The sequence below is a fragment of the Miniopterus schreibersii genome, assembly GCF_964146895.1.
Source record: "Miniopterus schreibersii genome assembly, chromosome: 3".
In the NCBI taxonomy this organism is placed as follows: Eukaryota; Metazoa; Chordata; class Mammalia; order Chiroptera; family Miniopteridae; genus Miniopterus; species Miniopterus schreibersii.
In genome coordinates, this window is record NC_138103.1 from 103361482 (window position 1) to 103383115 (window position 21634).

Genomic DNA, 21634 nt, shown 5'->3' on the forward strand with positions numbered 1-21634 from the left:
CCAGGAGGCACAGAGATCAACAACATTTTCATAATGATATTAAGACATTATTGGCAATTTTCAGAGTGTTGACGTTTTCACTGACGGCTCAAAGCAACGGTGAACAACCCACGGGTAGCTTCGCACGAACAGAGGTGTTGGCATCGGACTAGTTGTCACCGTATCCTAGACGACCACACGTCTGCAGGAAGGAAAAAGCCAGTCTCGCCTAAGAATAAACTTAAGAAAGCAGTGAAAATTCTTGGCTGATTAGATTAGCTCGTCAGCATGTCGTTTTCAATATTCTGTGTGACTGAATGCGAGGCAGGCAGGAAGCGTTTTTGCTACAGGCCAAAGCACACGCTTGTTTTGAGGACAGGGCTTGTGCAACAGAGCCTCAAGCTCAACTCGTTCCTCTCTCACGGAATTCCGTTTCTACTTGAAATTTCAACTGACACACTGGGGTTACTCAGGCCTGAGTACCTGATAGACGTTTTCTCGAAGGCGAACATGGAAGCCTGGAACTTCAAGGAAATAGCTGACAGTGTGTGGTGAATGAGAAACTCTGTTTTCAAGCCAAAACTAGAATTCTGGAAAACGTGTTCTCACCCCTGGGATCTTGACAGCTTCTCAATGATGGGATAGGTGGTGATATTAACAGATAGGTATTTATGATGAAATGTGTCAACATGCGGAAGATCATGTAACTTAACGAATCAGTATGTTCCCAATGGCAATGCATGACACACAAAACCACGGACGGATGGAAAGCACTGAAAGTTCAAGACCCATCGGTGGATGCCATACAACCAAGTACGGGACGTTCACTGATGTGACCTTCAGATTGCACATTGCAAATAACCTTTAGGAAACTCCAACTTGCCCTGGCCGGTGGGGCTCAGCTGGTGGAGGATCAGCCCTGTACACTGAGAGGTCGTCGGTTCGATTCCGGGCCAGGGCACTTACCTCGGTGGTAGGTTTGGTCCCTGGCGGGGGTGTGGGCAGAGGGAACCAATCAATGTTTCTCTCTCACATTAATGGTTTTTTCCCCTTTCTCTCCCTCTCCCTTCCTGTCTCTTGAAAATCAGTAAAAACTTATTAACAAAAAGAAATTACCACTTGTTAAAGAATTTCAGTGGTGTACCAAAGACTATCAACAGTTATCTGAAAAGGCTGTTAAAATACACCTCCCTTTTCAAATTTCATATCTGTGAAATTTCACTCTATCCCCAAAACACAGAACAGCAGATGAAACGTAGAAGCAGATACGAGGATCCAGTCGTCTTCTACAAAGTCAGACACTAAAGAGATCAGTCATTATCCCCAACTGTTTTTATTCTGGAAATTGTTAATTTTCATAAAGATGTGTTTACATTGATGTGTAAGGTTTACTGTTACTTTTAAAGTAATTAAAAATATTTAAATTGATCGGCTTTAATGTATAACGTGGTAAAAGTGGACACATATAAGCTACACAAATAAAAGCCCTTTGGGGGGATGTGTCAATAAATTTAAGAGACCAAAGAGCCTGAGACCCCAGAGAGGTGTTGGAATGGTAGACATTCATCTTTAATATGCAAAAGAGACCATTAAATCTAAACTAGTAATTGCCAACCTTCTATGTTTGATCCTATGGGATGTCTCCAATTATCTCACTAGGCGAGCGGAGCTCTCAAAATGAAATTAATTTTAATTCACTTTAAACTATCAGTGTGTATGTCTCACCCAGTGCGAGGGGACAGAGGGCCACATAGAGTGGCACGGCACAAAAAGATCGGGCACAAAAAGATTAAGACGCGGTGTGCTCACCAAAGGCAAGACTAATGCGTCGGAAACTGCCTGAGGTCAGCTCTGCCCTTCTAAACACAGCTTCCCTTGAAGGACCCGCTCCGAAGGAAAACGAGAGACAGGGCCACTTAATGATGCTAAGCCCACTGACTAATTTTACTTAGATTGGGGCTAAATAAAGAATAGATTTGCCTGAGGACGGAAAACAGACCACATGAGAAGGAACATTCACCAGGCACCAGGCAGGTGCGCAGAAGCAGGCTTACAGCTGGGAGTACAGGAAGCACAGAGCTATTCCTGAACGATTCATTAATTACTGCACCACTTCCCATTCGGAGGGCTCTATTGATAAGATCAGTCCTGGTATCAGAGCCAGAGGCCACTGGACTCACGGCTGCCACCAAGCCCTCAGCGCCGATCAATTTCTCCCTTACTCGGTGGACAAGATCAGAGCAAAGGTGGCTGAGAAAAGAGCCAAGAGTCCGAGTCTCCACATTTCACTGTGACCGTTGAAGAAATGGGTGACGTTTCCCAGAGACCATGTTACCAAAACTGGCCACTGATGCGAGACTTCGGGGTGTCGATGCAGTAACTGGAAGACGGGGAAGAGAAAACCAGTCTGTGCCCGGGCACCCTAAAGAGCAACAGAGCTGAAGGAGGGTGAGCCCACAAGAAAGACAAAGAACACGCAAGGCTAAACGTGGATTTACGTTCACAAAAACGTTAAGAACAGATGCGCAAAGAAAAACACAACAGGGAGAACACACAAAGAGCGATTTTCAATCTAGAAAGCGTCAAGAGAAAATAAATTTAAAGGCAGCAGAAAGTCTATCAGGAGCTTTAAGTGAATTCAATCTTTGGATCCGGACAGATGACAGACACACCGAGATAGCAGAGACGTGGACGTCACCACAGAACCCCTCTGAGCACGGTTATGCAACCACGGACAACGGGAAGGTTTTCAGGAGACTGGAAACAGGCAACTATCCCCCCAGGCTGTAAAGATGAGGTCATCCTGAGCGCCCATGGGGTCCCTCAGAAGTCCTCCCAAGTCACGCTCAGCTCCTTGTGCACCGGCCTGCAGGTTGGTACATTCTGGAAATACCACAGCATGAGATCATCCCAGCAAAATATTTAACAAGTCTCTTGCTGTATCCTCGGGCAATAAAGACACAGACAAGTTGAAATCAGATGGCGGTAGTCAGACAGCATTGTAACTGACTTAACAGCCATGCCCGGACTCTCGCGGCCCTGTGCCCGCGGGCGAGGGGCTGGGCCGCCACAGTCTGCAGCCCACCTGGGCTCCCAGTGGTTCGCACCCACCTCGCCTCAGCCTCGCCAGGCTGCGTGCTGGCCGCCCAGCTCCACGCCCGTCCTCCCCGCGGCCCCTGCGCGCCCGAGGCCACGACGTGCGAGTCAGCCTGCTGGCCCGGCAGGGGCGTGACGCTGGCACAGGGCAGACAACTGGATACGTGTCTATACATCCTAAATGGAGAACAACTCGGACGGTATCATTTCAAGATTTACACATGGCAAAAAGCTGAAAGAAACTGCTAATCTGTCGGACGACAGAATAAAAAAGTCAGAAAGTCCTTGGCAAGCCGAAGCAGTGGGCGAGCGCTCACACAAGGACATTCAACAGAGACGCAAGTAGAGCCTGGAACTTAGAAAAGAATCGGCTGTGCAGGGACAGAGTGGAAAAGGTCGGGCGGGAACGGGGGGTGCCGGCAGCACATCCGAGGTGGACCGAGGGGGCTGCGCTGCGCCCACACTGTCGGCGCCGAGAGACGCGCCTGAGGAAGAGACGAGCGCGTCGTGGTCAGAGCGCACGCAGAGCGTCCCGCCTCGCACGCGTCCCGAGGGGACCACACGATGTGAAACTTGTCCAGAAGGCAGCGCAGCGGTGACGCGGGGAGGCCCCGTCGTTTGGAAGACGTGGAAGAAGTGAGGGGCACGTAGCCCGGGAAATGGGCACCCAGAGCGCATCCTAGCAAGTTCCACGTTTCTGAGGGACTGTCCAGGACGATGCAAGTCGGAGCCGGGCAAGTGACAGTGAATTACGACAATTAGAACCCCCAGGGCTTTCTCGGAGGCCGGCTTCCCGGCGGACCCGTGTGACGCACCGCCGCGCCTCGGGGACCTGAGAAGGGCCAATTCCTCTCCGCTGGGATGAGTCTGACCAGGTAACACCGCAGTTAACATGTATGATTCTGCTGTTTCACAAGGTAGATGCCACGACCAGCCTCACATGACTCAGGGGCTCAATGATGAAGGAAACTGGACACAACTTTTCTGACACTGCCTCTGAGAAGAACGCTTGGGCCGCTGTGGAAAACGCGGCCAGGACGCAGTGCGATGACATACAAGCTGTAGACACCGCCCTGCCTCGCGTGGTCACCTCTGCCAACCTGCCAGCAGGTGCGGGACACCCGGGGCATCACCACATACGCAGATGCGCTGAAGTATAGAAAAATACAGGGGCAACTGAGAAGAACGAATTTCTAAACCTTACAACAATAACCTCTTTTTTACACCGACTCCCAGACTCACTGACTCATTTAGAACAATTTTTCCAGCAAAAAACAGTTAACTAATCAACTAATGAACACTATATATTCAACATGGAACTTTGCAAACCATCGTTGAAACACTTTCAATCGCCAGTTGCATGCCCGCGGTACAAATCTACACGTTTGAGATTAATTCAGATCACACGCAGAATTCAAAGTGAAGTAAATAAAATGCGACTTAACTCTAGAGCAAGTCAACGTCTCAATGTATTTGACGAAATGTAAAATATCGGCTGTTTTTGTGACAAACGGGTCAGCACCATTAATCACAGCTTCCAGCTGCAGCAACTCACGTTCAAATTAAAACCATGAAATCGCATCCCAGTGTCAAGATTCACACACACTGATCTTTTAACAGATTGTGAGAAAAAGTTAAAAAACCACACATTAAAAGAGGAACCTGGGGAAAATGTCCCACGATAAAAACATCTGAAAGAGCTTAGGCACACAGGCGGGACCCTGGGTTTTGAACGGCGGAGGAAGAACCGCTAAACAGAGCTCACAGCCGGCTCTTAAACCACGGCCACATCATAAAAAACATTTCTTTTTATAGCCACGGGGCCGAGGCTCGCTGTTTATTTCCCTCCCGGCACACAAGCCAGACCCGCCAGGCCGCATCCCCTCGGACCCGCAGGGACGCCAGACAGGGGGCTGCCCGGGCTTCTCCCAGTTCAGCTCGGCGGCCCCAGGACCGGCCCAAGAACCCTCTTCTGCGGCCGCTGCCCTCCCGCCGGCCAGCCCACGGCGCCAGGCAGTTCCCTTCCAGCACCGACACTGAAGTGTTTTGCTGTTTGAACTTGATTTAGAAGTGGGGTAGAGACCTCATTTTCCTGCTTCAGGGGCCCCCCGATCAGCGAACTGAGCAACGTTCACACTGGGCATCAGAACCCACCGCACAGTGGAAACGAGGACAGGGCCCGGAGCCAGCAAAGGGCTAGAGCCCAGGTGAGTCCTGTCAGGCGTGTTCCAGGCCCAGGTGGTTCCGGAGATGCCTACGACCGTCCTGTACCTGCCCTGTGCGCCCCTCCGGGGACCTGGCCTATTGGGCTCCCTGGACACATCCCCCAGGCAGATGCTAGGCCGCGACGTGCCCCTCCGTCTCTCCTTCCTGCCTCAGGCTCGGGCCGTCCTTTTAGGGGGTCACACATCCAGGCTCTGCTCAGGGAGGCCACACATCTCCCCGGCTCTCTGCCGACCTCGCTCTACGTGGCGCCCGAGCCTCTCTGAGGAGGAGCCGGAAGGAAGGGACAAAGCACTGAGAACCTGCACTAGTGAGAGTGGAGGTGCCCCGGCCGTTCCTGCCATCGAGGTGAACCATCAGCTTCCCCAATTACTGCGCCCAGGTGAGCCCCGGCGGCTGTCCAAACACAAGACAAAGCCCTGGCCAGTGTGGCTCCGTTGGGTGAAGTGTCGTCCTGTGCACCAAAAGGTCTCCGGTTGGATCCCTGGTCAGGGCACATACCCAGGTTGTGGGTTCGATCCCTGGTCAGGGCACATACCCAGGTTGTGAGTTCGATCCCTGGTCAGGGCACATAGTCAGGTTGTGGGTTCGATCCCTGGTCGGGACACATAGGGGAGATGGCCAATCCAAGGCTCGGGCGCTCGCCCTCCCTTCCTCTCCCTCTAAGATCAAACACATCCTCGGGTGAGAGTAAAAACAACTGTAAGTGAGAGCCACCCAACAGTAGGAAAACCCCATCGCCAGCTCTGGGCGGATCACCAGCGACGGCCTTGAGATAAAGAGGCCGTCTGTTCATGCACCCTACATTTAAAATAACACCATCGCGCCCGGCCGGGCGTGGCTCAGCGGTTGAGCATCGACCTAGGATCCAGGTGATCGGGGTTCAATTCCCGGTCAGGGCACATGCCCGGGTTGCGGGTTAGCTGATCAATGACTCTCTCATCATTGATGTTTCTGTCTCTCTCCCTCTCCTTTCGTCTCTCTGAAATCAATAAAGATATATTTTTAAAAATAAATAAAAAATAATAAAATAACACCATCGCCTCAAAGAAAGAGAATGTGACGGCCCCACTTCATGGATCACTGGCGGCAAAGGCCAGAGAGGGAAAGTACGTAGGTTATGTTCTGCCCGCTTAGCGTGCTGTGCACAGAATATTAGTACAAATAAACGGACCCCCAGCAACCCCCGCGGGACATCCTGCTGAGACTTGCAAAGTGACACAAGGAAAAATGGAAATGGAAAGATGACACTGCTTACGCCTGACAGGGTCTGACGGGAAAACGTCAGCCAGAGGTGTACCCCCGAAAGCACGACATCAACTCGAGGAGCTCGCCGGGAGCTGTAAAGACTCCTGAACAACAACAGAAAGGTGTTTTACGTGCACACAAAAATGGATTAAAATACTGATAATCATTCTAATGTGGCTCGGAAGCAGATACTCTTTCACGTATTTTTCCACCTTGCTGTTGTTATTACTGGTTTTCCCCCCTCGACGCCTCCTCTGTAAGACCTGCGCCTGCTGCCTGCAGTGACCAACGCGAAGCTGCGCACCAGCCTGCCTGCGCCGGTTGGGCAGAGATCGCTGCGCCCTGCGGCCTCGGGGACCCCTACGGAACGGACGCGAACTGGCTTATGCTGAGGAGTCCCTCACGCTGATAATGACCATGCCACGTGTAATCTTTAACTGAGTGCTGCTCTGCCCAGACAGATCAATCTGTCTTCTTTAATTAGCATTGAGATTTTTTAAATTTACACATTAAACTGATGGATTTGATAACATCTTGATCTTAGAGTTTTAAGTGCTTACATATTTAATCTTAATAATCCAGCAATATATAATTACCCAGAAATTGATATTTTTCTTTCTGGGTCTTTCCTAGTCACAATTTTTTTTAAAAAAAACCACAAATATGGACTTAACCTATTTAAAATAACTCCTTACAGGAGAGCAACCCAAGAAAAAGGCCACAGTGCTCAACAAAACATACTTTCAATGAGATTCAACCTGAGATGATTAAGACTTTCTTTTGATGTCTAAGGGGATATAGTATTTTAATAGCTTTACTGTGATATAACTGACACATAGTAAACTGCACACATCTAAGGTACATAATTTAAGTTTCAAAATATGTGTGCCATCTGTGAAACCATCAGGACAATCCAGATAAGTGACTCCATCAGCACCCCAAATTTGCTTACGACCCGTTATGCCCTCCAATCTACCCCTCCCTCCGTCTCTGTCCCTACCCGAGGCAATCACTGAAATTCTTCGTCATTAAATATTAGTTTGCATTTTTCTAGAACTTCCTATAAACGGGACATAAATTCATCCCAGTGTGGGGATGCTATGTTATGCGCTGCATTTTCTCTGGCTTCTTTCACTGGGCATAATTATTTTGAGATTCACCCTGTTGTGGCATGTGCCAACAGTCCATTCTTTTTTACTGCTGCGTACTATTTCACTGTATGGATATACCACCATTTGTTTATCCAGTCACCAACTGCTAACATTTGGGCTGTTTCTAATTTTGTCCTGTTACAAATAAACTTACCATGAACATCTGTGTTCAGGATTTTGCATAAACCTAAGTTTTCGTTTCTCCTACGAGTGGAATGGCTTAATCATAAGATTGGCTTGCATTTGCCTTAAGAGACTACCAAACTGTTTTCTAGAGTGGTTACAGCAATTTACATTTCTACTCTCACGTGTGAGAGTGCCAGTTCCTCTACATCCTGTCAACACTTGATATACTCAGGCTTTTTTATTTTAGACATTTAATGCATGTGGTGATTTTAATTTCTATTTCCCTAATAATACACGATGCTGAGCGTCACTGCATGAGCTTATTTACCTTTGTCTTATTTCCTTTGATGAAACATCATTCACACTTTTTGCCCATTTTTAAGCGTGCTGTTCCTTAACATTAAATTCTATGCATTCTTTATATATAATGGAAACAAGTACTTTATCAGATATGTGATTTTCAAATAATATTTTCCTAGCCTATGGCTTGTCTTTTCATTATCTAACAGTCTTTCAAAAGTCAGAAGTTTTTACATATTATAAAATCCAACTCACCAATTTTCTGGTTATGGATCATGTTTCTGGTATATTATTCAAGGAATCGCTGCCTAAACCGAGGTCACAAGACTTTTCACCTATGTTTTCTTCTAGATCTTCTAGCTTTAGGTTTTATAATTACGTTTAGGGTCTAATTTTATTTAATTTTTGTGCATGGTATTTGGTTAAGAGTGCTTTTAAATCTTGTGTCGTGTGTCATTATTTTTGTCCATTTGCTATTAATTTCTAATTTTATTGCATTTTTGTCAGAAAACACATTATACATGGCCATATGTATAAAAATTTCATATGTATCTCAAAACAACATGATCTTCTATTTGAGTATAAAATTACATAATTACCAGATCGATTTGTTAATTAGCTATTTAAGTCCTTTATATATTTTTATTTATTTGATCCTTTGTCTTCTGAAAAAGTATGGCTACATTTTCTACTGATTATGAATCTCTTAATTTTTTTCTTACATATTTCCTTGTTTTAGCTTTATCTAGTTCAGAATTATGCAGTTAAATATGTAAAAGTTTATAATTGCTCAGTTACTTTAGTATATCAATATGAAATCTTTTATTCTAATTAATACTTTTTGCTTTGAATTTCATTTCATCTGATATTGTGTGAGTACATGAAACACAGAGTTTATTCTTATATTATTTATTAATTATTGTATTGTTTTCCATATGAACAACCGTAGGCCTACTTTTGCCCCCCTGTATTACTCCAAGTACTTTCCTTTCAATGGTCTTTCCTTAGGGTATCTTTTCTATCTATTTTTACTTTACTGCATCTTTGCACTGTAGAAGTTTCTCTCATCACCAGATATAGCTCAATATGTTATAATCATTTTTATGCCACCCATATTACAAAGGGGGAATTTAATCTATTTACATTTATTGTGATTACTAATGTATATACAGATGTTACCTCTTTTTTATCATAACATTTTGCTGGTTATTTTGTTTTGCTATTTCTTTCCATTCTTGCATTTTGCTGAATTTATCAAATTTAGAAATGTCTTTTTTAAAAGTTCTCATGGAAAAATTCAGGAACATCTGTAATACCTTCAACAATAATAAAAAAAAATTTTTAATTCACACGATACAAAAAGAAGCAAAAATTGTATTTGATCTCAATAAAATCTCACCTGATTCTCTAAGAAAATTTAATTGAATGTTATATTGATTGAATAAATCTTTTAGAGTTTTTTTAATGTATATGTATATTACCCTACATTGTGGTTGTAGTGTTTACCCTTAATATTTAAAGATATATATTTAAACTTTAAATTTTCTTTTGTTAATGACAATCTACACTCTAAATTCGAAGAGAATATATTTTCACGGTCCTTTCCTTGCCTGGCTGCCGTCTCCCACGTTGAAATCAGAAATAATGCTCTTTACGGGGTGTGTTTCTGTGATTACAAGCGATGCTGTGTTCACAGCACATCTAGGGATGCGTCTTCCTCGGCACCCAGAGGGCTCGTTAAGCCTGAAGACTCTTTTTTTCATATTTGAGGCTCGTTTCCTATTACTTCTTTATTTTATTCTCTCTGGTTTCTCTTTCCTTTCCTTTCAGAGCTCTTCTCAGAGGGACGTTGGAATTTGTATGGTTCTTCCCCGTCTCTTACATTTTCTCTCATACGTTCAAAGTGACCCACTTGCCAGGCATTCTGAGGACATTCCCTAGCTCAGTCCTTCATTCCACTAATTCACATCTGAGCTGTGTCAACTGACATTTTCATTTTAAATTTTAAAGCCAACCATAAATCTCCTAAGTCCTGTGTTAGGTTATTTTCCATGAATAAAAACCTCCTACATCTCCCTAAATGTCTTCTTCTGATCCCTCCATTACCTCTAGGTCCCCGACTATTTCTTCTGACCCTGGACAGGGCGATTTTCCTCGTACTGCGGGGTGTGTTGCGATCACAGGCCTACCTTTCGTTTGAGAACCTCCGCTTGCTGCGCTGTTGGGTGCAGCTCGTTTCCAGTAATGAAGGGGGACAAACGAGCGGCCTGTGTGTGGGCTCCCTCCCCCCGGCGGGCAGTGCATCGCTGCGGCACTGCCCGCCTCTCCCAGTCTAGCACCCCACGCGACGATGTCGTTGGTGGGTAAACACAGCTGCGATCCGCTACTTAACACCAGGAGAGAAGAAAAACAGAGGCAGAGCTCCAAACATAAAGCCCCAATTAATAATCCGACGCGCTCCCCGGTTAATACTCCCGGAGAATTCCCCTCTACTTCACGTTTCCACTGTCTGTGCCTCAAGCTTCCTCTCGTCTTCCTTTCTGATAGATTGGCATCTATCTTGGTTACAGATTTAATTTATTATTATTTGTTTTCTGATCTATTTTGTCATTTTATGAGATTTTGGCAAGGGAGGAAAACAGGCACATTTTTTAAATCAACTTCCAATTTTCAATCATAAGGGATTCCCATACTTGGATCAAAAATGATAATTAACTTTATAGGATAAATTTTCCACAGTATCACCTCTCACGATGATGTCATTAATATCAGTGAATTTCAAGACTGAAATGATCAAGGGTCTCCAACGCCTCCCGATAATACGTTGGGCCTGAAGGGATTGAAAACCACAGATCAGGCTGCCTCAGAACAAACCCTCCCAGTTCTGTTTGGTTCAGCTGCAGGAAACGTCTGAGGACCAACCTAGTCTGGTAAGTGATGAGCAGCTGCCATTCCAGTTATAACAACCCAGCGAAGCTGTTTAATTTTTCTGAGAACTTCCATAATCATCAGCAGAGGCATCATGCGCCCACCAAAATATCCAAAGAAATAGGTTCACAGGTCGTGTGTGTGTGTGTGTGTGTGTGTCAGGGCAGGCACTATGTGCACATGTCTGTGTGTGTGTATGTGTCAGGGCAGGCACTATGCGTATGTGTGTGCACATGTCTGTGTGTGTGTGTGTGTATGTGTCAGGGCAGGGACTATGTGCACATGTCTGTGTGTGTGTATGTATGTGTCAGGGCAGGCACTATGTGCACATGTCTGTGTGTGTGTATGTATGTGTCAGGGCAGGCACTATGTGCACATGTCTGTGTGTGTGTATGTGTCAGGGCAGGCACTATGCGTATGTGTGTGCACGTGTGTGTGTGTGTGTCAGGGCAGGCACTATGTGCATGTGTGTGCACATGTCTGTGTGTGTGTGTGTATGTGTCAGGGCAGGGACTATGTGCATGTGTGTGCACATGTCTGTGAGTGTGTGTGTCAGGGCAGGCACTATGTGCGTGTGTGTGCACATGTCTGTGAGTGTGTGTGTGTCAGGGCAGGCACTATGTGCATGTGTGTGCACATGTCTGTGTGTGTGTATGTGTCAGGGCAGGCACTATGTGCATGTGTGTGCATATGTCTGAGTGCGTGTGTGTCAGGGCAGGCACTATGTGCATGTGTGTGCACATGTCTGTGAGTGTGTGTGTCAGGGCAGGCTCTGTGCATCCTCAAGGCTAGTACTTATTAAATATTCACTGAAATGAATTCAACAAAACGTTTTTCTTCCGAAGGGTCTAGCATCGCTCTAGCATCCTGAGGGCATAATTGGGCAAATCCCCCCCCGGGGGGCTTAGAACTGCTTCAGTACAGTGGGCCCTAGAGACGCGGCGTTTCGCACTTCCTCATGACTGCACAGGCCGCTCCGGGAGTACTGCCACAGGACTGGGCACCACACGCAGCTGGGTCACACGGGAAGGACAGAGGAGAGCCACAGAGGGAAAGGCCGTCCAGGAAAGGACAGATGAGACAGAAGTCAGAGGTGACGGCGGCTTGGTTTCCGGGTGTGGCGTCCCCTTGACCTTTCTGTAGGACCCTCCTGTGCCTGCCCTCGACCCTGTCACAGCACCTCCCACGGCAGACTGAACTGCGCCCCAAAGAAAACGGCGGCAACAGCGGCTCTGCCCAGGGAGCGTCAGTGGTTATTTCATGGCTGTAGAAGGAAACTTTGGGCTTTACCAAAATGTCGACCGTACAAAAAATAAAGATCCACAAAGGAAGGCAGGGTTAGAGGGAAACAGAGATGACACAGCATTACACCCCGCACGGCTGTTAGACGGGAGGCGCTCCAGTTCCAGGGGACACAGCCAAGTGGGGGCTGCGAGTCTGCGGGTAAAAAATAAGCGAGTTACGTTGTGCCCAACAGGACAACCCGATCAGCATCCTCGGCTGCCGTAAGAGAAAGCGCCTGGAAACGCGGAGTCCTTGCCCAGTGTCCGGCCTGTTTTGTCAGCAGGAAACACTGGTCCCCTGACTCCCGGTGCTGTTGCTGCAACACCGCGAGGAAACCAAACACACAACGAAAATGAGCTGCTGTGACGGCGACCCCCTGGGAGGAACAGAAAACCTGCTCCTTCGTGAGGGACAGAAGTCGAGCCGAGAACCCAGCACGATGTTCTGGAGGAAGCTTGGTCGAGCTGGAAGACACAAAACGACCTCGTGGCCCTACAGAGAGAGCAGGGGTGAGGCGGGGACCCCGCAGGCACAGGCGACCCCTACTGCCAAGGGGGAGTCACAAGGCCAGGACACTCATTTCTAGAACATTCTACACACACGCAGCCTTAGAAGAAGTGATTATTAAGTGCTGCACTAAACTATGACTGGGAAGACAGATTTAAAACAACGTCCCAGGGCACGTCTCCAGGAGAAAACAAGAATTAAGGTCAGGTCTGCATCAGCCCAAAACAGACTTCTGGGCCCCCGGTTCCTTTATTTGGCTCTGCGAGCACTTGGCTCGGTTTTCCCTTAGCAAGTGTAGAAAACGCTCGAACACCACCACCCTGGGATCCCGTTCAAGCAATTTAGATAGCCGTGGCCTTTCAACTCCCGTCCACGGGACCTGGCTCTCCACCAGCTCCGCTCCCCCGGTGCGGCCTCAGCGAGCGAGAAAGTACGCGGCTCAGGGCCGAGCGCGCCGGTTCCTCCCCCAGGTAAGGGAGCAACACCTACCAAGGAGGGCCGATCGCCCGACGGCACAGCCACACTCGGCCCACCACCGTGGGAAGGCAATTAGGGCAACACCACTGTCGCCCCCACGGCCCCTCTCTGGAGGAGCTGCAGGCAATTTCGCGTGTCTCTTCCAGCCCAACCCCTGGGGAAATAAGTAGCGATGATTTATTAAAAGTTACATTTTACAGATAAGAAAACAACAAGACGTCCGAGTGTCTTGAGGCCGCTCGCTCGCTCGCCGACCCACTCCCACCCTCACAATCACACAGCACGCGGACGGTGCGGCTCCCCGCGGGCTGGCGGCAGAGGGCCAGAGGTCTCCCGTGGGCCCGCCCTTGCCGGGGCCCCGCTCGGCGCTGTCAAGGCCGTTGCCAGGTCCCCATCCTTGCCACCCCTCCCGAACAAGGCCCTGTGCGCAGGGGCTAAGACAGCCGCCAAGGGCAAGGCGCCTTCTCCTCACCCGCGAGCAACCCAGGCAACTCCGCCTGTCCCTGCGACGTGGCCACAACCGCCTCGCGAGGTCTGCCTGCCCACACTGCTTCCTCTTCAAACTCACCACCATCTTCTGGTTTATACTGTCCTGACTCCCCGTCTGCCTTCATTGTGTAGCCAGAGAGCACGTGCAATTCACAGGGTTCGGCTGGGTTATTATTTCATTTGTTTATTTGATGTGGTGGGGTCTTCCCGGAGCACAGAACACCTACTAGACGCATCCTAAAAGCGCTGTGCCACTCGGGTTATTGTTCAATAGGAGGGGGTAGTGGGATATGGAGAAATAATCTTTTTTATTTTAATTTTTAAAAAAATATGTTTTATTGCCCGGCCAGGCGTGGCTCAGCGGTTGAGTGTCAACCTAGGATCCAGGCGATCGGGGTTTGATTCCCGGTCAGGGCACATGCCCGGTTGCAGGATCGATCAATGGCTCTCTCATCATTGATGTTTCTGTCTCTCTCTCTCCCTCTCCTTTCCTCTCTCTGAAATCAATAAAGATATATTTAAAAATATATATATATGTTTAGTTGATTTCAGAGAGAGGAAGGGAGAGGGAGGGCGAGACAGAAACATCAATGGTGAGAGTCGTCATTGATAGCTGCCTCCTACACGCCCCCAACTGGGAATCGAGCCCACAACCCGGGCATGTGCCCCGACAGGAATCGAACTGGGATCTCCGGGTTCACGGGTCAACGCTCAACCACTGAGCCACACCAGCCGGGCTGGAAGAATAATCTTTACATACAAAACTGTGAAAATGCACCAGGTAAAAACTAAAGAGCTATTCTTCCTCTGAAGTAAGTTTTAACAAAGGATCCTGGAGGAAGAAAGCTTTATTTTGGTGAAAGACATATGGCCGCGTACAAAAAGAAATGAAAGGAAGCCGGCAGCAGCCCCCACCCAGGGCCTGTCAGGAGGGAGCCCTGTGCAGTGTCTGGAGAAATGCAAACGCCCTGGACACATCCACAGCACCTGAAGGTAACGCAGCAGAGGAGACAGCACCTTTCACTGGGAGGCCAACTCCCCCAGGCAAACAAAGGAACGGACCCTGCAAACATCTGTTTCCCATAACGGCTCGGCTGCCGAAAGCAGCAACCTTTGAGCAACGGCTGAGCTGACGTCCCCAATAACTATCCCATCGCCGCTGCCTGGGCCAAGCAAACAGGCACATGAACAGACCTGCTCTTCCCACAGGACCCTCGCCGCCCTCTGAAAACAAGCAAACTCTCTTCAGAGGAAAAATAAAATCAGCGCAAACAAAAATCTACATGAACTTTCCCCGACAGCAACAATGACACCAAAGCATCTCTGATCCTTTCTCAAGGTCAACTGGGTGGACAAGAGGGGCCCGGAGGGCGCAGGTGGACAGCTCAGACGTAAGCATCAGGTTACCGGAGGAGAACACGTCGCCTGCTACCACCAACCACGGCAGCAGGAAATTCAGGGAAGGGAGAGGAATGCACCGCGTCTGGACCCTCGCCAGCACCAGTAACAACCCCAGCGTGGTAAATGAAATTTCCTCTCTGGCTTCATCCAATGTGCAAAATCAGGAGGAAAAACATCTATGTATGTGTAAAGACCTGTAGACTTAAGAACTGGAAATTTCTAAGATGAAAACCGTCAGAGCTGTGATGTCGCCGCGGTGTGACCACTGCTCTCAGCCCGGCCTGAGGCCAGAGCTCCACTCACCTTAGAAACGTGGCTAAAACCCCTGCGCCAAGCAGGAGGAAGCTGTTCAGAGGCACCAAGAGAGACAGAGATTTCCCAGGAGGAATCTGGAAACGGGAGAGGTGGAAGGGAGCGAGGGACAAACACATTTAATGTTCATGCCCCTGCACTGGGAAAAACACGCTGGGCAACTACCCAGGAGGCTCCCTTCCCCGGACGCCTCAGCTGACACGGGGGGACACAGTGAAGAAGAGACACCTTGTCTACGGGGAGAAAGGAGTGGTCATAAATAGAAGACGCAAATCAATGTACGTGACTTGGGTTATTTTTAAAGACCTTGGGGGAAGAAGGCTTTACTGGATGGTGTTTGGGGCTCTGGCTGGTGTGGCTCAGTTGGTTGGGCACCACCCCCATGCACCAAAAGGCCACCGGTTCAGTTTCCGGTCAGAGCACAGGCCCGGGTGACAGGCCCCAGTAGGGGCCACGCAGGGGGCAGCCAGTCGATGTTTCTCTCACATCAATGTTTCTCTTTCTCGCCTCCCTTCTTTTCTCTCTAAAATCAATAAAAATAAAAATATTTTTTAAAAGAAAGTTGTTCTGGAGGGGTGAGAATGTAATTATAATAAAGGTAAATTTTCAAAAATGTTAGTTTCCGCTATGGGCAGGCAATCTCTAAGTACTTCAGGTGACATGAACTAATGTCCTCACAGGATTACATGATGCAGGAACGATTATTACTCCATTTACAGATGAGGAAACGGAGACCCGGGAACGTGGACTCACCTAGGACGACACAGAAGGGCTGGGCTTTGAAACAAGTCACTGGGAGGAAGGAAAATTCTTTGAAAGAGTAACCTGTCTGTCCAGGAGCCCACTGTCCTGCACAAAACCCAGAAAAATAAAAGTAACAGAGCAAGACAGGCAGAGTAAGTCATTAAAACTGAAAGAGAAAGAATTTAGATCAGTTTCAACAAAAACTTCCTAAAGGAAAGACTACGCAGGACAAACAAGTTCACGAGCAACATACCACAGAAGGCCCCTCACGGCTGGAGCCCGCGGCCTTGCTGGGTGGTGTGAGAATCCCTCCCAGTGTGGAAGGGCCGACGGGCATCCTGTCCTAGGCCCAGAGAAGCAAGGCTCGGCTCTGATCAAGGAGAGCGGCGGTGCGAGTGTCCCCGTGCCTGGGCAGGGCTGTGCTCGTCTCGACCCCGGATCAGCACCCCGCTCCGGAGCGAGACTGCGCTCAGCAAACACTTGCTGAAGGAACGGATTAGGGAACACGAAAGAGCGTGAACAGGACGTGCTTGTGGAAGGTTCCAGGTGGTCTGGAACGTGGAGGCGAGACTGACGCAGAAGGCGGACCCCCAGGAGCCCGAGAGGAAAGCTGCCCACGGCACTGGAGGCCCAGCCCTGGCCGCATAGTCTGACTCGAAAGGACTAAGTGAGGAGACCAGGAGACAGAAACCAACGGGAAAGGCAGCTGCGGGCGTCAGAGGCCGAGTCCCAGGAAAGCAACGTGCTCCCGTTTTCCCGACGGTCTGAACGGTAAGAGCGCCAGCCTGTGCGGACTAACCGTGCCCGCGGTAAGGGAGGCGGCAGGGGCCGCGGGAGCCCCTTCCTCCGAGTGCAGAGCCACCAGGCAAGAGCTGGTGCCCAGGTCACCGCCACCCGGCTCCAGGGCACCGCAGTCGGGTCGCTCGGCGTCCAAGTGCCCCGCGCGGCCCTCTGTGAGATAACGCACCTGCTCTCCGGCGTGAAGGCGCAGAGATGAAATGAGAACGTGAGGGAGAAGAGACATGGAAATAAGGGACAAATAGGAAAAAAACTTTGCGTTCCGATTTCACATAGAGATCGGCCTGGTCAGTGCAGCCTCGGAGGGTGACAGGCTGAGGAGAGCGAGGCATTCTCCGTGCGGCGAACACAGAACTCGTCCGTCGGACACCCGGCCGGACCGACCGCCTGCATCCCCGAGTCGTCCCAACCGCGTGCACACTGCCCCCATCCCAGCTTTAAGGATCTCACGGTTCAGTGATGGAGACAATCATGAAAACAAATATTCGAAATCAATGAAATTTTTTTAAATAATAAAATTAGGAGGGAAAATACGCCCACGGTTAGGGGCGACTGCAGACAAGACCCTATGAGAACGAACATTCATGTGAGTGAGACTTACCGAAACGTGTAGGCGGAAGATGTAAGAAATGCCCTCATCAAGGAAAACTCTGGTAAGAACACAGAATTATACATGTATATGTGACATGTTACACGTATCAATTATATGTGCACACATGTACAAACATCTATCTGTTATGTGTGCAAACATAAAGTTTATTACAAGAACATTTGTGTTTTATGATTTTTGTCGTCAAAATGACAAACCAAGTATGGCAAAGTCAGAAGTCGCCCCCCGTGGCCGACTTGAAACATTAACGCTGCACAAGTCAGAGGCGCCCGTGCGAGGGCTGACAGCACCCCTGTCCCGGCACAGCCCTAAAACCACACCTGAAAGCGTCAGCGGGCACGTGAGGAGATAAAAGCGAGAAGGCCATCAAGCAACAGGAGTTTCTATTTTATCAGGTTAAAAATAGAGCAATGGTTCGAATGAGCTTTAAAAACAAGCAGGGTAGAGTCAACATCACAGAGCAACTGAAGAGGAGACGGCAGAGCACTTTCTTCTAGGTCGTCCAACCCACCGATATTCTCCTGAGCGCCAGAGCCCTCCCCCTTCCCTGCGCCCGAGGGGCTTCAGTGGGGCCAGAGCCCTCCCCCTTTCCTGCGCCCCGAGGGGATTAGGTGGGGCCAGAGCCCTCCCCCTTCCCTGCGCCCCGAGGGGCTTCAGTGGGGCCAGAGCCCTCCCCCTTCCCTGCGCCCCGAGGGGCTTCAGTGGGGCCAGAGCCCTCTCCCTTCCCTGCACCCCGAGGGGCTTCAGTGGGGCCAGAGCCCTCCCCCTTTCCTGCGCCCCGAGGGGCTTCAGTGGGGCCAGAGCCCTCCCCCTTTCCTGCGCCCCGAGGGGATTCATTGGGGCCGGAGCCCTCTCCCTTTCCTGCACCCCGAGGGGATTCAGTGGGGCCAGAGACCTCTCCCCTTCCTGCGCCCCGAGGGGATTCATTGGGGCCAGAGCCCTCTCCCTTTCCTGCACCCCGAGGGGATTAGGTGGGGCCAGAGCCCTCTCCCTTCCCTGTACCCCTTGGGGATTCAGTGGGGCCAGAGCCCTCTCCCTTTCCTGCGCCCCGAGGGGATTCATTGGGGCCGGAGCCCTCTCCCTTTCCTGCACCCCGAGGGGATTCAGTGGGGCCAGAGCCCTCTCCCTTCCCTGCACCCCGAAGGATTCAGTGGGGCCAGAGCCCTCTCCCTTTCCTGCGCCCCGAGGGGATTAGGTGGGGCCAGAGCCCTCTCCCTTCCCTGTACCCCTTGGGGATTCAGTGGGGCCAGAGCCCTCTCCCTTTCCTGCGCCCCGAGGGGATTCATTGGGGCCGGAGCCCTCTCCCTTTCCTGCACCCCAAGGGGATTCAGTGGGGCCAGAGCCCTCTCCCTTCCCTGCACCCCGAGGGGATTAGGTGGGGCCAGAGCCCTCGCCCTTTCCTGCACCCCGAGGGGATTCAAGGGCTCCCTGAACTGAGCGGCTCCTTTGTTAACCTAGTCACACGGGTTAAGGCCCTGACGACATAAGACTCGGCCCAAAACCCCAGATGGAGGGTGCAGTGAACGACTGAGTGGTGGAAGGGTGGGGAACAGCCTGGGCAATAAACGTGCGCGACCAGCAGAGAACCCGCCGGCAAAGCTTTACCATCGGAACCAATACGCTGCGGGAAGACCGGACACGACGGAACCGCAGTGTACCCAGGCGACTCTGAAGGAAACACGGTTCGCCCTGCGTAGTGGGTGGCTTACTTTTCTAGGATGATGTCAGGTTCTCTTCCTATTTTTCATTCAAGAATACACTTCTGGATACGGAAAACCGAGGAGTATGGTTTCTGAAATGGCACTGAGGGCACATAGTTCTTTGATTCATACAAAAGAAAACAATGTTTATATGACTTATAACTCACCCACAAACTTTATATAAAGAAAAGGAAATGTTTCTAGGAAAAGCGTCAAGAGCAGAGGTAAAAAGGAATCACCTACGAGAACAACAAATCGCAGTGTTTAATCACAGGTCACATTAATACCATACGAGGAAAAGCGAGAGACACCGAAGCGGCGTAAAGCGCTGTACCTCCGAGCTCCTTCACGTTCAAGACGGCGTTCTGGAACGGCACCGCTTTTATACTAAAACCTGGAATTAGAAAGCAAACAGAAAACAAGTCAGTGACAACCCTTTAAAACACACAAGATGCTCAAATCCCCTTTTTTAGTCACATTAAGAGTTACTTTTCTTAGGTCTTATTTATACTAGAAACTCGATTTCCGAGATACCTTGATAACCTGATATTATCTGCTATTGTTTTTCAAAACACACTTGTGGGTTACAGCAAAATATAACCCTTTTCTTCAACACGTTGTCCTAGCCTTTAATTAATATCTAATGTCACTTTGAAAATTTTATTAATTGTAAGAAAGACACTTGGAAATATAAAGAAACTTCAAAGAACATATTAAATCTACTGGGACCTTTGCATCGAACGAATCCTAAGGTTAATTTTTCTCTCACATGTAGCTGAGCAACCCTAGAGATTAGGGGATCTAAGTTATAACCATCTTATATTAGAATTCCAGGGTATTTACACTGGTTTTCTTTTAGGGACGTGGTTAATGTCATACATACATTTTTCTTAAAAGTACAATCATACTTGTTTACGCAAGGCGATTATTTTATAATGCATGCAATAAATGATTTCTGTTATTAAGATATATTCAGAGTATAGTTTTAGGGTTAAGCAGGCATCTAGGACTTCGCTATATCATTTAAGTCGATTCAGTTGTAAGACAGGTGAGCGTGCATGTACCTAACACGCCACCCAGGTAAACAAAGGTACACACGAAATATTTCTGGAAGGATCCTCGAGCGACTGAACTCATAGATTCTGGGGAGAACTGGGGTCTGGAGGTCTCAACTAGTACAAGATGCTTTAGTCCCACTGAAAGTTTTCACCAGACACAAGTACCCCTTTTTCAATGACAGGCCCTGCTAATTTTTAAATTTGACTCAGTGATTTTCTGCGCACCCAATCAACTTAAGGTTTTAAGCATTATTTCATATGTGCAATTACCAGATAGATTAAACACAGTCCCTTTTTCAAGAAACTATTATCACAGAGTAAGAAAGACGACTTGGAAACACCTTCTGCGGGAAGCCAGTCAGGTGACGCCGGACAGGTAAAGTATGTAAGGGAAGGCGTTCACGAGAGGAGCTTTCACGCAGCCGTGCTTTACTTTATGAAAACGATCAATACGTTCCTTTTCACGGGCCACCCGCCCACTGCCACCTCTTGTAAACTTTCTCAGCACTTCACGGCTCTATACGTTGGGTAACGTAAGGGAGTGGAGATCGTGTGATGGTCAGGCAGTGACCTGGCGTCAGACAGAGCCGGTTGGAATGAGCCCTGGGCCCGTGGGTGACGTCCTGGCCCAGGCTTTCAGGCCTGCAGGCGGGGTGACAGCCCCCTCGCAGCTGTTGGAAGGCTGAGGGGATGTATGCATTATTACCTTTATCACCGGGCCCGGCACAGATGCACACACCATCTGTAACGGCTGGCACTATAGTCAACCAATGCTCTACCGTTGCTGACTGAATCATTAGGCGAGTGCACCTTCTGAGCTCTGAGCACAGACTCTGCTGGAAATGCTGGGCATTAATTGATCAGATCCTTGGCTGGCGCTGCCCAGATCACCCCGCAATGAAAAGCACCTTTGCCCGGAGTGACGAAGTGCGAAGAGCTGACACCTGCTGCCCAGCATGTCAGTGTGCACCGGGCTCGCTAAGAACCTTCCAGAACACCCCTATCCCGTGTGGGTTCGCTGCAGCCCGGCTCAGCAGCACGGTTAGTGGCAGGTGCAGAAATGAGGCACAGCCCAGGGGCCTGCGAGGAGGCTCTCCAGGTGTCTGGCCTCTGGGAGATTCGGGGAAGGAAGCCAGTGCCACTCACAAACTGCTGGCACCAACTGGGCCTGCAGGAGGCGTGGACGCTTGGATGCATCTCCTG

The 21634-nt window shown here is 49.2% G+C and overlaps 1 protein-coding gene across 2 annotated transcripts in view; it reads right to left on the bottom strand.

Moving 5' to 3' along the window:
- The window catches only part of ARL15 (ARF like GTPase 15), a 261941-nt gene that overhangs the window by 145393 nt on the left and 94914 nt on the right, over nt 1-21634 (bottom strand). For both annotated transcript variants that reach the window (XM_081132259.1, XM_081132258.1), the window contains one exon: nt 19708-19767. In XM_081132259.1, the coding sequence (XP_080988385.1) occupies nt 19708-19767 (60 nt within the window). The remainder of the gene's footprint in view (nt 1-19707; nt 19768-21634) is intronic.